Source organism: Papilio machaon, chromosome 8, assembly GCF_912999745.1.
Source record: "Papilio machaon chromosome 8, ilPapMach1.1, whole genome shotgun sequence".
NCBI lineage: Eukaryota > Metazoa > Arthropoda > Insecta > Lepidoptera > Papilionidae > Papilio > Papilio machaon.
Genome location: NC_059993.1, coordinates 5730255 through 5744551, shown reverse-complemented (window position 1 = coordinate 5744551; position 14297 = coordinate 5730255). Strand labels below are relative to the sequence as shown.

Here is a 14297-nt window from a genome sequence, read left to right as displayed (position 1 = left end):
AAAACTAATTATATATTTAATTAAATTAAACTATGTAAAACAAATTAACATCATTTCGTTAAAGACCAGATCGCATGAAAGCTAGAATGTAACTGAATACCCTCCACATTTATCGCCTGATAGAAATAACACAGTGCAAATACTTATTAGGGACCGTGTATAAAACATTTCTATTTAGATCACCTTAAGGACGGATAATGTAAACGAAATGAGCACTTTCAATTTATTGAAGAGTACCCACAATGGCATTAATTAGAAATGGTTAGTGGTGTAAATAATATTAAAATATTGGCAGTCATTTGTTTTAATTTTGTATAAATTGTTTTAGGATTCGCATTTTAAATAGTTTGACGTAACAGTAGAATAAAATTAATTAATGTAAATTAATATCCCAATTAATTCTTGATAATTGACTTATATTGATATAGAACGACTATTATTTTTTTGATATATATAAAATCTAAACCTAAAAGCAAATAATCTAACACTAAGTTATATGGTTTGTAACATTATCATTATATATTTAATATTACATTCGGCGATGTCGCGTCCGCCATCAGCTTGGAAATGCGCAATTTTCGGCAACTAAATGCGATACGCAATATTTTTTTGCATGCGCTACAATCACTAGTACAGAGCTATTACCAGGCCCTTTTACTGCTATTGATAGAAGTCACGATATAATACTGATATTGGAAGTAAAACGAATATTTTTTTGTACCAAAGTAAAAGAAAACATTGTACAGTTTCAGTAATACGACTATACGAGTGACTTAATTGTATCACGTATGTCCTATAAGTGTTTTTTGGAAATAGACTTTAATTAATGAAGTTACAGTTTAATTTCGATTGTCCTTACTTATTTTCGAGTGCCCTAGTTTTGTGGTGCTTCTAAAATTGTCCATGTCATTTTTGTGTTGGTATTCGTTTGGTCCTGCCGGTGCCGGGCGCGGGCGATCGATTGCCGCAAGCACAACCATTTGTTTCCTACATATCATAAATATCTTTTGTAAAGAAGTACTTTCGTATGAAAAGGCAAAGTTTTTTATTTGTAAGATTGGCTCATTTGAAAAAGTAAACTGGTGGTTGTTATTTTGATTGTAAGAAATTATATAATTTCTTGCCAGAAGTTACGTCTAGTTTGATCGATAAAAATATAAAAAACGCCTGGTAATTCTATATAGTAATTTTGGAAGGATAAATTTGTCACTAGTAAAAATAAGAAGCGCCCGATTGTTCACAATAGCAATTTTGAATAAAACTTCTTTTGCAAACAAAAATGTAAACTCTGATATGAAAGGACCAAAACATACGTTATTTATATATTAGTATGGATTAGTGTGTGATCGTGTGATAATAATATAGAATCTCAAAACTATAACTCCTTTAGCTACCACTTATTTAGATTTATAGAAATTTGGCCAACAAAGGCGAAGTAAGAGGATGAGAAGAGAAAGATGAGTAAAATTAAACCTACGGCACGCACACTCCTCAGAACAAACTTCGAATAGCTTCCACTTGAGGCCTGTCTTCGGTGTGGTCGTAGTATTTCACCAGGCGAGCCCATTCAAGCAACAGAAGTCATTGCTGGAAATTACCAATGTTAAAATCCACTCTAAACCCCCATTCGCACGAGCGCTTATTTAAGGCACCTTAAAAAGAATAAATGCATTTCCATGTGTTTGTTCATCATAGAGTTTTTAAAACGCGTTTTTTTTTATCGCGCAGTGAAGCATTTTGAGCGTTGAACAAACGGAGCAAGAATGATTTTAAAGCGGTCGGTCGAAAGTCACCAACGCCGAGTTTTAGAGCGTCGTTAAAAAAGCGCCCCTGCTAATGAGTGCTAAGGGTTTCCTTGAGCGACCTTTTTTTAATACCTTTTGCGCTGGTAACTGGTTACTAGAAATTCACATCATGCACATCACAATATTTAGAAATTCCTTACTTGATTTAACTCTGAAGAAAATAAATAAACTATGTTCGTCTTTTATTTCTAGTACTTCATGTATTTGAACAGTGACAATTTTGGCTGAAATGAAACGCAAAAAAAAATGAAATAAAACAATCGTTTGTAACTAATATTTATAAAATAATTCATGATTTATCATTTTACAAAGTAATCATATTTACAAACAGTATAATCTACATACATGACTAAATATGTATATAAATAAAATCCATTGACTTCCATTGTTTTTAACATTTAATGTACATGAAACATTCAACACAACGCCATTTTGCAGAATCCGACACAATGGCCAGAGCCATTCACGGGATGATTAATGCGAATTAAAAACAAACGAAAACAAGAAAATTAAAAAAAAAACAAACACACACAACACAAAACAATAAACCGACACCGTAAGTAAAAATATGTATTCAAAAACAACATTATACGATGGGTTAAAAAAAAATCAAACTATCAACTAGAGCCTCTATATTTTTTAAAACATTTTCTCGTAAAATATGCGAAACTAAAATTGAAATATAATGGAATTTCATTATTAAATAATACATAAAAATACTTAAGTCACCGCTGTCTCTTATATGATGGTCATTATGTCGGTTTGTGCGTATTTTAGAAATTATAACATCTTTTAAATTTTAAGCAATCACAACTTGCAAGTTGTAAAGTGCACATAAACATATTTCAATGTCAACAGAATGTTCAAAATTACAACAAAGTCCAGTCACTCTGAATTGCATTATTTACAAATTTTTTTTAACTAAACGCTACATAAAGTATTATTCCGTTAGTTCCTAAGGGCTTCGACAATTTTGTCTATTATATTCATTGTGCACATACGTATAAAAATAATAACTAAGAATTTAATACTATCAAAAGAAACATAGAACACATTATCGTGTTAATTGTAAACTAAAGAAATTGAGGTAATTGGTTCATGAAGATACATCGGGTAACTTGTCCGATGACTTCCAGTATTTACAGAGCACATTTTGGAAAGGGGACGGGACTCGCAATGGAATTATTTCTCGTAATGTTTACAACGGGTTTGTTAAATTTTCATTACAGGTACTTCACTAGAACTAAACCTAAGCGGAAAGATTGCACAATACAATATAGAGAGATAGAATGGACGTAAATTTATCGTCTATATACATTCCAAGTATTAGCTCTTTCATTGTGCGTCGGTACGTTGTTGCACACGCGCACGCGCACGCGCACGCGCACGCGCTCGCGCACGTATCGGTATTTGGTAACGAGTAGTCACACACGCTTACACTTTGCCGACACTTTCGTAATATCCTGTTTACGTTGATAAAATACTTTCAAACGATAACTTAACATAAATCAGGTCACACAAAAAGATATGAAAAGCGAATAAAGAAAAATCAACATACTATATTTTTATATATAAATATTTTAATTTTTAAATATATCGATATACTAGTCTACATATATGTGTATATAGATTATAATTCTTGGGCACCTTTAACTTGTAAAATATGTACGATAACATATCGTCATGTACAACGTAACTCACACACACAAGTCGCACGATCACAAAGTCTTCCATCATCTCATCTCATCTCTAGTGACTGAGCTCTAACACACACACATTAATACAAACCTACCTATACTTCAACTACAACAAAAAAGGTATCCAAAATTCTTAATTTCATATACCTTTATCTAACATAAAGGTCAAGCGTTCATTTCGAAATACTCTTAGGAGTGCATATAAGAGAGATTCAATTATATAAACCAAAGAGTATTTGGAAAATTCGGGAGTGCCGACCCATTTTGTATGTAATGTTCGGAAACATTCTGCAATATGAGCAACAGCTGGGCTTTCAGACTCTCGATGTTGCGTCGCTAGAACTTTGGATGCCTTTCTATAGGTTTAGTTAGTGAGTCTACTTGATCCTGTTGAGCACGAGGTCGGTGGTGACGACGAGGGCCTTCTGGTATGGCGAGTCTGTGAGGTCAGCGGCCAGCCGCGCCGCCTCCAGGCCGTGCTTGCGCGCCAGGAACCGCGTCTGCTCCAGTCCGCGCGACTTGTGCACCAGCTCGAACGCCTTCTCCACGTCCCCGGCCTCTTGGAATCGCCTCATTATCATCGGGTTCAGTTCTGGATACTGGAAAATTAAAAAAAAATCATAAGTCACTTAGAATTTAGGTGTATAAAAGTAACCACGACAGATTATTGTACAACAAATAACAAGGGACTTGTTAATATCATAAATATATCTGTAATAGACTCCTTAGTAAATTTTTTAGCTTTATATCGGTGTTTCTGTATTACGTACTTTCTCGCAAGCAAATAGTACAGGAGCAGTGGCGAGGCCGAGGCGCAAGTCGGCGGCGGTGGGCTTGCCCATGGCCTGCGCCGAGGACACGAAGTCTAGCAAGTCGTCCACCAGCTGGAACGACAGTCCGAGGTTGCGCCCGTACTGGAACGCCAGCTCGCTAGTCGCCTCGTCTGCTCCGCTGAGCAGCGCCACCTATTGACAAAACACTCCGTTACAGCGCCATCTATTGTAAGCTCTAGTATTACCATAAAAACATTTTATTAACTACCACGCCATCTATTTTGAGTATGAATTAACATTTATTCTTTTCTGTAATATATGGTGTGTATCAAAGGATTTTAAGTTACCAGAAATTACTTAATATTACATCAAATAATAACAAGTAGATTTCTAATAAACACAGTAACATCTACAAAATGCAAGATATAATAGAGGTGACTACTTTTACGTTGTTCTACTGCCATGTTTTTACTATATCTGTCCTGTACTATAATCTAGGCTACTTAAAGATAAAAAACACAAAAAAAAACAAATACTTACCGCTTTGACAGAGTTGGCGATGAGCGAGGCGGTCTTGCGGTATGTCTTTGTGAGGTAGTGCGCGAATCGCTCGTTCTCAGTCTCTTTGCTGCCGAGCTGCATGAACTCGCCCTGCACCAGGTCCGTCACCACCTGACGAACACACAAACACAATGTAAACATACAACTGTGAACAAATTTCATAACATATTTTTTCCAGTCTAATTAAAATACAACTTTAACAGCGGAATAAAGAGTAGCTATTTCAGGTCTGAAGTGGAACATCAGTCATACAATGGTTTTGGCAAGATACAGCTTTTCATTGTTTTCGCAAACTTAAAAGATACATCTTTCAATTTGTTACAGTCATTATAGAAAAGGTGTTTGCTTATTATTTATTTTATTACGACAAGTAATCGACCTTCATTCTCATATAATCGCACACATTTCTCAAGTCTATTAAAAACTATCTTTTACCCGCGACTCCGTCCGCGCGGAATAAAAAATAGAAAATGGGGTAAAAATTATCCTATGTCCGTTTCCTGGTTCTAAGCTACCTGCCCACCAATTTTCAGTCAAATCGATTCAGCCGTTCTTGATTTATAAATAGTGTAACTAACACGACTTTCTTTTATATATATAGATATCAAAAATTGCCTCAAGCCAAAGTATTAAGGCGGGGTACAATTTTTCTACGTATTATTCGCAGTTATTTTCGGCTATTACAATAATATGTAAGTTAAATCAATGGAATTTTCCATAACGAGTTTTATATGGCATACTTCAGTTAACAATTAATCGGATATGGCAGCATACAAACTATGGAATTATATTTAACGTTATACAAAATGGAAGATAACATTTTCCAATCGGAGACATAATGTACGGGGATAACAAATCCTTTGTGATTTATCTAACCAAATTAAAATCAAGCTGTGAATTAATTCAAGGTTTATAGGCGTTCTGTTACTAAAATTATAATAAAAATCCATTTTAAGACGTGTTTGTCCTAATCATATGACTTTTGAGATGATTCGACATAAAAAAATGAAAAATAAATGTACAATATTTCTTTTAGCGTGAACATAAAAGATTCGAAGAACAAAGTATCAAACAACGATAAATATAAAAAAACGAATGAACAAATAATTTGGCTTCTTGTTTGATTGCAAGAATCACGTGAGAAAAACACAATGGCGGGATGTTAAAATTATCAATGTTTAAGATATTTAACCTCAATGAATTAATCAATGCAAGAACTTGAATTAATCAAAACGTATAGAGTTGTCTAGAAACGATTACATATCGATTGTATTCTTATAAATATTCGTAAATGAAGGGCACAAGCTGCATGCAATAAGGGCTGCTTTACAGCGAGTGGAAAACACTCACGGATTTTTTTTATTAGTGTATAATTACGACTTTTATAGATGGAAGTCTACGACTTAATACAAATTGAATTAGAACATAAGATAAGTATGTCCTTTTTACATTTTAGCTTCTCTTTATTCGTTTTAACAGAGTCCTCCAGACAACAATAGTTGAGAACCTTTGAGAATTCCATTTTTGAGATCCATGTTTTCACTCGTTGCCTAAGTTTTCACCAATGAGTATTTAATTTAGCAGTATGACGGCTTACCTGGCTGAGTACGAGCGTGACCTCATCACTGCGCAAGCGAGCTATCATCATCGACGCCACGGCGAGGATGAAGTCGCCGGCCATCGCCACCTGAAAACAACACATTCTTATTAATTCTCAAAATAAATCATTTATTACTGATTTACAAATACAGATAATTTAGAAATACAAACATCACTACCCACTGCAACCATTTTGCCTGTATGTAAGACATGATGACATTCGTTACGCATGTTATAACACTAACAATGTTTCTGTGACTTCTTATAAGAATAAAGAATATATTCAGATCTAAATTACTACAAAGTCATCAACATTTCAAAACTTAATAGTGGCGAGCGATGCAATTCTTACTAATATCATGAATGCGAAAGTAACTCTGTCTGTCTGTCTCGCTTTCACGCCAAAACTACTGAACCGATTTAAATGAGATTTGGTACACAGATAGACTATCTGATACACAGATAGACCCTGAAAAGGTTTTTAACACGAAAAAGTTGTTGTAAGGGGTTGAAAGGGGGGGTGGAAAATTGTGAGAGAGTATAGTAAATTTTACAGTTAGAAGCTAGAAAATTATTTTTTAGTCTATTAATTTGATATAAATAAATATGACATTCAAAATTTGTAAAAGTTTCACCCTCAAGGGTGCTAAATAAAGATAGGGGGTTAAAGTTTGTATAGGAATATGTAAGGTTTATGTGAATGTTTTGTAAGTTTAATGTGTTTTGCTGTAATATGATGCTAACCGAAGACGAAGTCGCGGGCACAGCTAGTATTTAATAAAAATAAACGTAATGAATCATGCAGACCAACAGCAGTGTTGTACCTACGTATACATTCTATTTTATAAAACATTGTATTTAAAAAGCAATTTGCTGTTCTGAGACCGTAATTAAAATCAGTTCAATGACAACTGCATGCGGTTTGGCCGGCCTAGAACTATGATGTAAATATTAGGTAATGTTAGACCAATGTACACTATTTTGCACAAACATTAACTTAGTACTGTCCTAAGGACGCTAGTTCTCTGATTTGCATACTGGAGTAACTTCAAATAGGTTATAATTTTATATAACTTCTTTAATGTTTAAAGGCTAAACACAAAAGCAATTCGTTACATGACATCGGTTAAAATAATATGATGCGGAAATATATTTGAGCATAAAAACTAATCCTCATAAAAATTTTGTTATTCAGGATATTTTTTACTTTTAAATTTACTTCATATAAAGCTCTCGGTCGAGACGATACTTTCCAGAGTTTTCCTCTCATATTTTCAGCAGTGCTATTATGCAAAACCTATATTCTTCAAGATCCTCGTCGTTTTTATTTTAAAGCAAATCATTTTTCTTATTGAAAATTGTCGTTATTAAGTCAGAAATTAAATTTTAAAACGTATTTAACGTAACATAGTACACTTGTGACATTTATCAACGGTGGTTTTATTTAGGAGACAACAAGTAGGTACTATAAATAATTGTTATGTGTACCAGTGGCGCTCATTTCTCCGGCTGCCATCAAGAATGTGTAGAAAGTTGTGATGCGGCGGCATACTAATGCAGAGTGAGGCCGTTTCGCCCGTGCCGCACCGCCCCGGCCACGGACCGCGCGCGTCACGGCGACCAACAATATTAAGATAAAAGGGACAATCCCAATAAGAAATAATAAAAATCGTGATCTTCATTAATTATTAATCAAAACCTATGTATTCAACATTTTTACTTCTAATATGGGTGATGTTGTAAGACAAACAAATATTACAAAAAAAGAACACATCCTAAAAAACGTGAAGTAATTTCAATGGCATCAACTTAATAATATCATAGCCACCCTACACAACAGTACTCTACATGTTATTTATTTATATCTTGTAACGTAGTACGTATTAGAGTATACGCTTTTATCGTATAAACGTTAAATAATAACAATTGAACAAAGATTTTCGTTACATCCCCACTTTTTAGTACCCACATAATTCCCGGCGCTAGCCTGGCAACCCTAGCAGACATGCCGCTCATTAACAAACACTGGACACTGGTTAGCCTACATCCAGTGACCGGCTTGTGTACACCTACTTACGGACGAGCGGGAACTGAGCGCATTAAATCAAATTCGCTATCGAATACTTAACCTACTTACCGACTACCGACAACCGAAATCAATAGGTCGGCCTTGCGGCCATTTCCGAACGACATGCATTGTAGCTCGGATGGGTCGCCGCTTGCCAATGCCAGACACTAATAAAATCATTCAACTATTTCGAAAGCTAATTAACGGATGTCGTATTACAAACTTACAATACTATAAATTATTTCGTTGCTCATTTATTTGTATAACTAACATTACTAACTATAAAATGTTTTTTTATTTTTACAATTTATATTTTATTGAATTGTTTCTATAAAGATATAATAGATGCACTTTTTGTATTTTATTTCTTTTTCGTATTAACTCGAAGCGAATTTATAAAATTTTCAAGAACAAATTCCAATCAATCCAATAAACTGTAACTAATTCAAGTAGCAGTATAAAATTGAAAACTAATTTGATATTAAATTAATCGAATTCAAAAATTTAATAAAAAAAATCAAATGAAAAAATGTTTCTTGATAACTAAGTTTATTCATTATAAAAATGTAAATTTACAAGAAAGTGAAAGCAAAATGATGCGAATGGCGATTTTCCTCGAGTACATCACTCTGCAGTGGGGGAGGGGTCCTGCGTGTCCGGGTTCACAGTGACGTCACAGAGAGCTATGTCTCATTAAATATTAGCACAAGTTAACAGATCGATTACGCTCCCATACAGCGCTAACATAAGAATCAACATATTAAAATATTGAAGACTTCATTATAATAATGAATAACAATTCCAAGACCATCTCCGCACGTAACGTTTCGCCGATGAATCAATAATCGATAAATCTTATATTTGCATAAATATTCAGATAATGGTTTTCAATTTGATAACCATCAGAGTGACAAGTTATATGGGGGGTTGTTTTAACATTTGTAATAATTAAATTTTAAAGTTCGGTAGTTATCTAGTAGTGATCTAACAGACTTGTTTAATATTGAAATTTAAAATGAGAAATCACCAAGTATTTTTTTCGAAGATTTGTACATTATGAAGAAGATAAACAAAATTTACTATTCGATTCTGTCTTATATGTATTTTTATTCTTTAGTTTTATCACTGCATTTAGAATGTCTTCAATTTTATTTTCATGGTTACTTAGTTAAAAAGATTTTTTAGCAATAGAAAGTATGAAATTGCTTAACTCATTGAGTAGTCAAAAATATTTTTTGCGGAAGTAATAATTAATCTCTGTGTTTTAGTGCGTGTGAGTAATCTAATTAATTTAATTGCAAGACTAATTGCCATGTATAAAACCGTAGATTAAGTAAATTAGCGATGTTTATTTAAAACATTTTCAAAACGGTTGTTTCAGATAAATTTTGACTGTGTTTTTAGAAGTTTCTCTTGTTTTGGAGAAGTGAATAAAATTTCGTTATGACTTGCAATGGAGGAGTGTATTGAATATTTCGAAAGTATTACAAACATACGAAATAATATTTCGTATATTTTTAGACACATACACGTTTTTAGACATCTATGGGACAAGGAATATGAGAACCGTAGGGGATGGCTGGCGGCAATGGTGCGGTTCGGTGCGCAAATCGCACACATTAGCACACTTTCTGCCGTAGCTCACGAATCGCAGCAAAAACGCCGCCGTCACGCGCGTGTGCCGCCGACACGTAACTAACGTGACGACGAACCAAATAATTACATTAACAACTGTAAACGTGAAATAAAACTAACTTTATTTGTTATCAACTTCAATCATCGCTTTTAAATCGATTCATAAGAAATCCAATCGATTTTAATGCTTGAAATATATTAATTGGTATTTTTATTACAAATGGAATTCCCGACGACAATCGCAATCAATAACATTGGGACAATGTTACAAAAAATTATGATGGATCACTATAATGACGTAAAAGTTATCCTACGGACAATTTGTGATGACTACCAAGTGAGCTTTTGATCAAGATTTATGACGAATTGTTACAATAGCTAGAAATCTTGAACGTGGTGAGTAAGTAATAAAGAGAGATATCCACACTGATATCTATGTAAAAATGCGATTCACATTGTTTACAATGTGCCATTAGACTCTTATATTGTACAGACAGTAAAAAATTAGGCAAGTTTCTTTAAAAAAATTGACGTGTCATCAAAAGCCAGTTATTTCGGGCGTCTGCGATACCAGCTGTAGCCATGACGCATGATAAGAGTGAAAGGCTTACACGAGAACGCGTCGAAAGTGCCTAACACGGACCACATGAATAATTTACCAGAAAAATCTCTACGATTTCACGGTAACTTAATTCCAACGGCAGCAACTTTTCTATTCTGTTTTATTTACAAATAGCTTTGACTTTTACAGTGACCGCAAGTCAAAGGATACCAATAAAGGGCACTCCGTATTTAAACAATTTCCACACCTCTTTAAAAACCTGTAATACAAAATTACATTATAAGAAAACTTGGCTTCAACTCAATGAAGATAAATTAAAAACAAGAAAGTAATGTTTACATTAACGACGAAACTCTCTACAAGTGGCACATCCGCGAGTTGTTAGATATTTGCCCCATTCCAAAGCGGATCTTGTGGTGTAGTGCCAACTCCACTCTTGTTACGAGCGTCTGAGCGGAGTGCTTTCGCAACATAGCCTTGACAGTGGTGGATGGCAAATGGCGGACGAAAGGTGAATGTGGTGGGATGTGTGCCGTGCGCCCGACCTTGCGTCCCCCTCCACCTTCCCCCAACCCCCCCAAAGCCCCACCTAAGCCAACTGTATCGCGATGAATAAGAAACGTAACACAGCATCATAATTATGTCCATGAATCTCTTGATACATCTACTAATTTTTACCGTTTGCGTAACTTGCATTTATATTTTTAAAAATAGAATGTCTTTAAAAAAAGTGCAAATGTAATTGTCATTTAAATACTACATGTAATATTTAGTCGTAGTGGCAAATTTCCGCCATAATAAAAGTCTGTATCTTGAGAACTTAGTTTTTAATTAGTTTATCCAAACAGTGTGTTAGATAAGTTAGTATTATTTTTTAAAATTCGTAAAACTATTTAACATATGTGTTCTAATATAAGTAAGTCTTTTAATATTCTTTGAAAGTAATCTGTACATATTAAAATTGGACAATTCAAGGTCTTCGAATGTGAACTTTTATAAAATACTCTTTAAAAGACTATATTTTATTTCAATATAAAATAAACACAAATTGATATTGGCGATCAAAGTATATTCGAATTACCGTCGAATGAGTGTTTCATATCGAGTGAGCGGCTTGCCTGTGGCCGGTGTGATGCGATTGCGAAACATGCAAGCACGCCGGCGATTAGGGGCCAACGAGAGAGCCATCGTTTCGACACACCTGACTTTATACAGACGTGTACCGGCAAAAATCTGGTTTTGCCGAAATAACCCCGAACCGTGCTACTACTCAGATATGTTCAAAATTGGCGGTGTAATCAAAATACCTAGGAATGTGCGAGAATTTTTTTCAAGCAACCTGCAGATTAATAACACTTTCATGTAAGCCTGTAGACGCTAGAGTGGAAAAAATAATAATCGAGCCTTGTGAGTTCAAATTACGTCCTTTCGCGCAGCAGCTTTCAGTGTACAGAAGTAGTACTTATGAATAACTGTGTCTAGTAAAGTTATATGTTATCTGTTAGTGTTTCCTATAAGTAAGTATCATGAATCGACTAATCCGTTAGAAGTCATGCAATATAATCAAATGACCCAACCTTTAACTAGATATGAGGAGGGGCAGTTAAATAACCTTGACATGTGGAAGCCGAAAAAAGTTTTCACAACAACGTGGTGAAACAGATTGCGACACAATTCGACTAGTTTTTTTTAATCGAATTCAATGTAAAACAGAATTTTCTTTTAGATTATCATATGTTGGTCAAGATTTATTTTAGAATTAAGTTACAAAATCATTTATTTCAAAGTTTGGTTAATTCACATTTGGAGTCATTACTAATACGTTGTACCTAATTACGTAAAATATCGAAATGAAATTGTTCCATTGACAATCACAGCCATGGTTATAGTAAAACGGCAAATTTTATGAAGGCTGAAATAAAGGTCAAACAATTTAGCTAGTGTATAAATAAAAGAAATGATTTTGTGTTGTAACAAAAACCAGAATAGTATCAAGAAAACTATTAACTTAAAATGCTACATATAATATTTATAATGTGTAGATATAAAGGTTGCAGTAGTTTAAACGTGTAGAACGAGACAGCCGCGCGCCGCCTTTCGCACTATAAAGTACTGTTACCGCGACCAGTTCAAAACTGTTTATCAAACACGGCCACATCACAGGTGGGTCAAGCAAGGAAAGTGTTGAACGAATTTTGCTTTCGACGGTACGATGCCATCTCCCAAGTGCCAATAGAAAGTAATAGTTAACCTGTCTGTTTATTTGAATACGCTAATTATTCAGATTTATGTTGTAAATTACCATAGCTGCGTCAAGGAATGCGAAAAACACTAGCGTTCAAAATCAACGATGTAATACAACTTTCATAATGTAAACACTAAATGACGCCTGTGAGCCAAAACAGTCCATTCCAGGCCAACGCTACTATCCTACTGTACTGACATAATGTAAACCAGGCATTAGTTATAATACATAATGTAAACCGATCAGTTACGGATAAATAGCGTGTTGCAAACATGATCGATATGTATTCGCCTAGAGCCAACGCTGCAACTTACTTTACGACATAACTTGCTTACCTATTTTTCCCCGAGTGACAATAATTTTTAACCTTCATATTATATCTTACTGACATTTACGTTTATTCACTTCTCAACTATATGAAAGTATAAAATCATGAGAACAACTAGCATTTTTGTATATCAATCGAATTTATTTTACAAAATTAGCAGATATTTGTCAAGTCATTTGAAATTGAGCATAAATATTTATTATTCTTACAACAATAATTTTCATATAAAAGACTTCAACGATTTCACTATTTATATTTCGTTTATCAAAACTTAATTGAATTACTTACATCGTTTTTGTTATAAATGCAAAGCTTAATAATATTCATAATATGGCTATTTGATAAGAGAAAGTGGTTGACATTCAAAAAGTTTAAATAATTTGAGATCATTAGCCATGATTTCTGAGATCACAACACGTTTAAAAATATTGTTATCTTAGTTTTGTCAAAGATAACGACAGGGATGACGATATGTTCTATGCAGACTTCGGTCTCAGTGTCCAACGTTAAGTAAAGTAAAATGTTTTAAGTAAACTTATTTCATTTAGATATAATTTTAATCTTTGACAGTAAAATAAAGCTGATTTTTTTAAAACATAATATAAATTGAATGTTATAAATGAGTCATTTTAAAGTTTACCATCGACTTTTATTGACTTCTTGTTTATTTTCCTGTCACAGATCTCGAGTATTGTTTAATAAATGTAAAAATTCTACTTTCACGATCGACAATCCAGTTTCAAACTAATTTGTGTGTCTGATTTTTTTGAGTCCAATTTAATGTGACTGCATATTTACATTTATTTAGAATTATGTAGAATGTAAGATTTCTACTGGAAAAAGAGCAAAAAAATATAAAGTTTTTAATCAGATGACAGATTTAAGGCATTCGCGTGTTAACTTAATAAAGTAATTATAAAAACCCTAAATCATATGAAATTATGTTTAATTGCGGTTATACGAACTAGGACGTATTATACAAATAAGGGAATACAAAAGGTTCGTACACTGAGAATGTCGAAGC

The 14297-nt window shown here is 33.8% G+C and overlaps 1 protein-coding gene across 1 annotated transcript in view; it reads right to left on the bottom strand.

Moving 5' to 3' along the window:
* Positions 1-3407: 3407 nt before the first annotated feature.
* LOC106717422 (all trans-polyprenyl-diphosphate synthase PDSS1) overlaps positions 3408-14297 on the bottom strand; it is a 39441-nt gene continuing 28551 nt past the window's right edge. Inside the window, exons 5-8 of the mRNA XM_014511286.2 lie at positions 6434-6523; positions 4816-4947; positions 4273-4467; positions 3408-4101 (exon numbers count right to left, since the gene is read on the bottom strand). Of these exons, the coding sequence (XP_014366772.2) occupies positions 3880-4101; positions 4273-4467; positions 4816-4947; positions 6434-6523 (639 nt within the window). The 3' untranslated portion in view covers positions 3408-3879. The remainder of the gene's footprint in view (positions 4102-4272; positions 4468-4815; positions 4948-6433; positions 6524-14297) is intronic.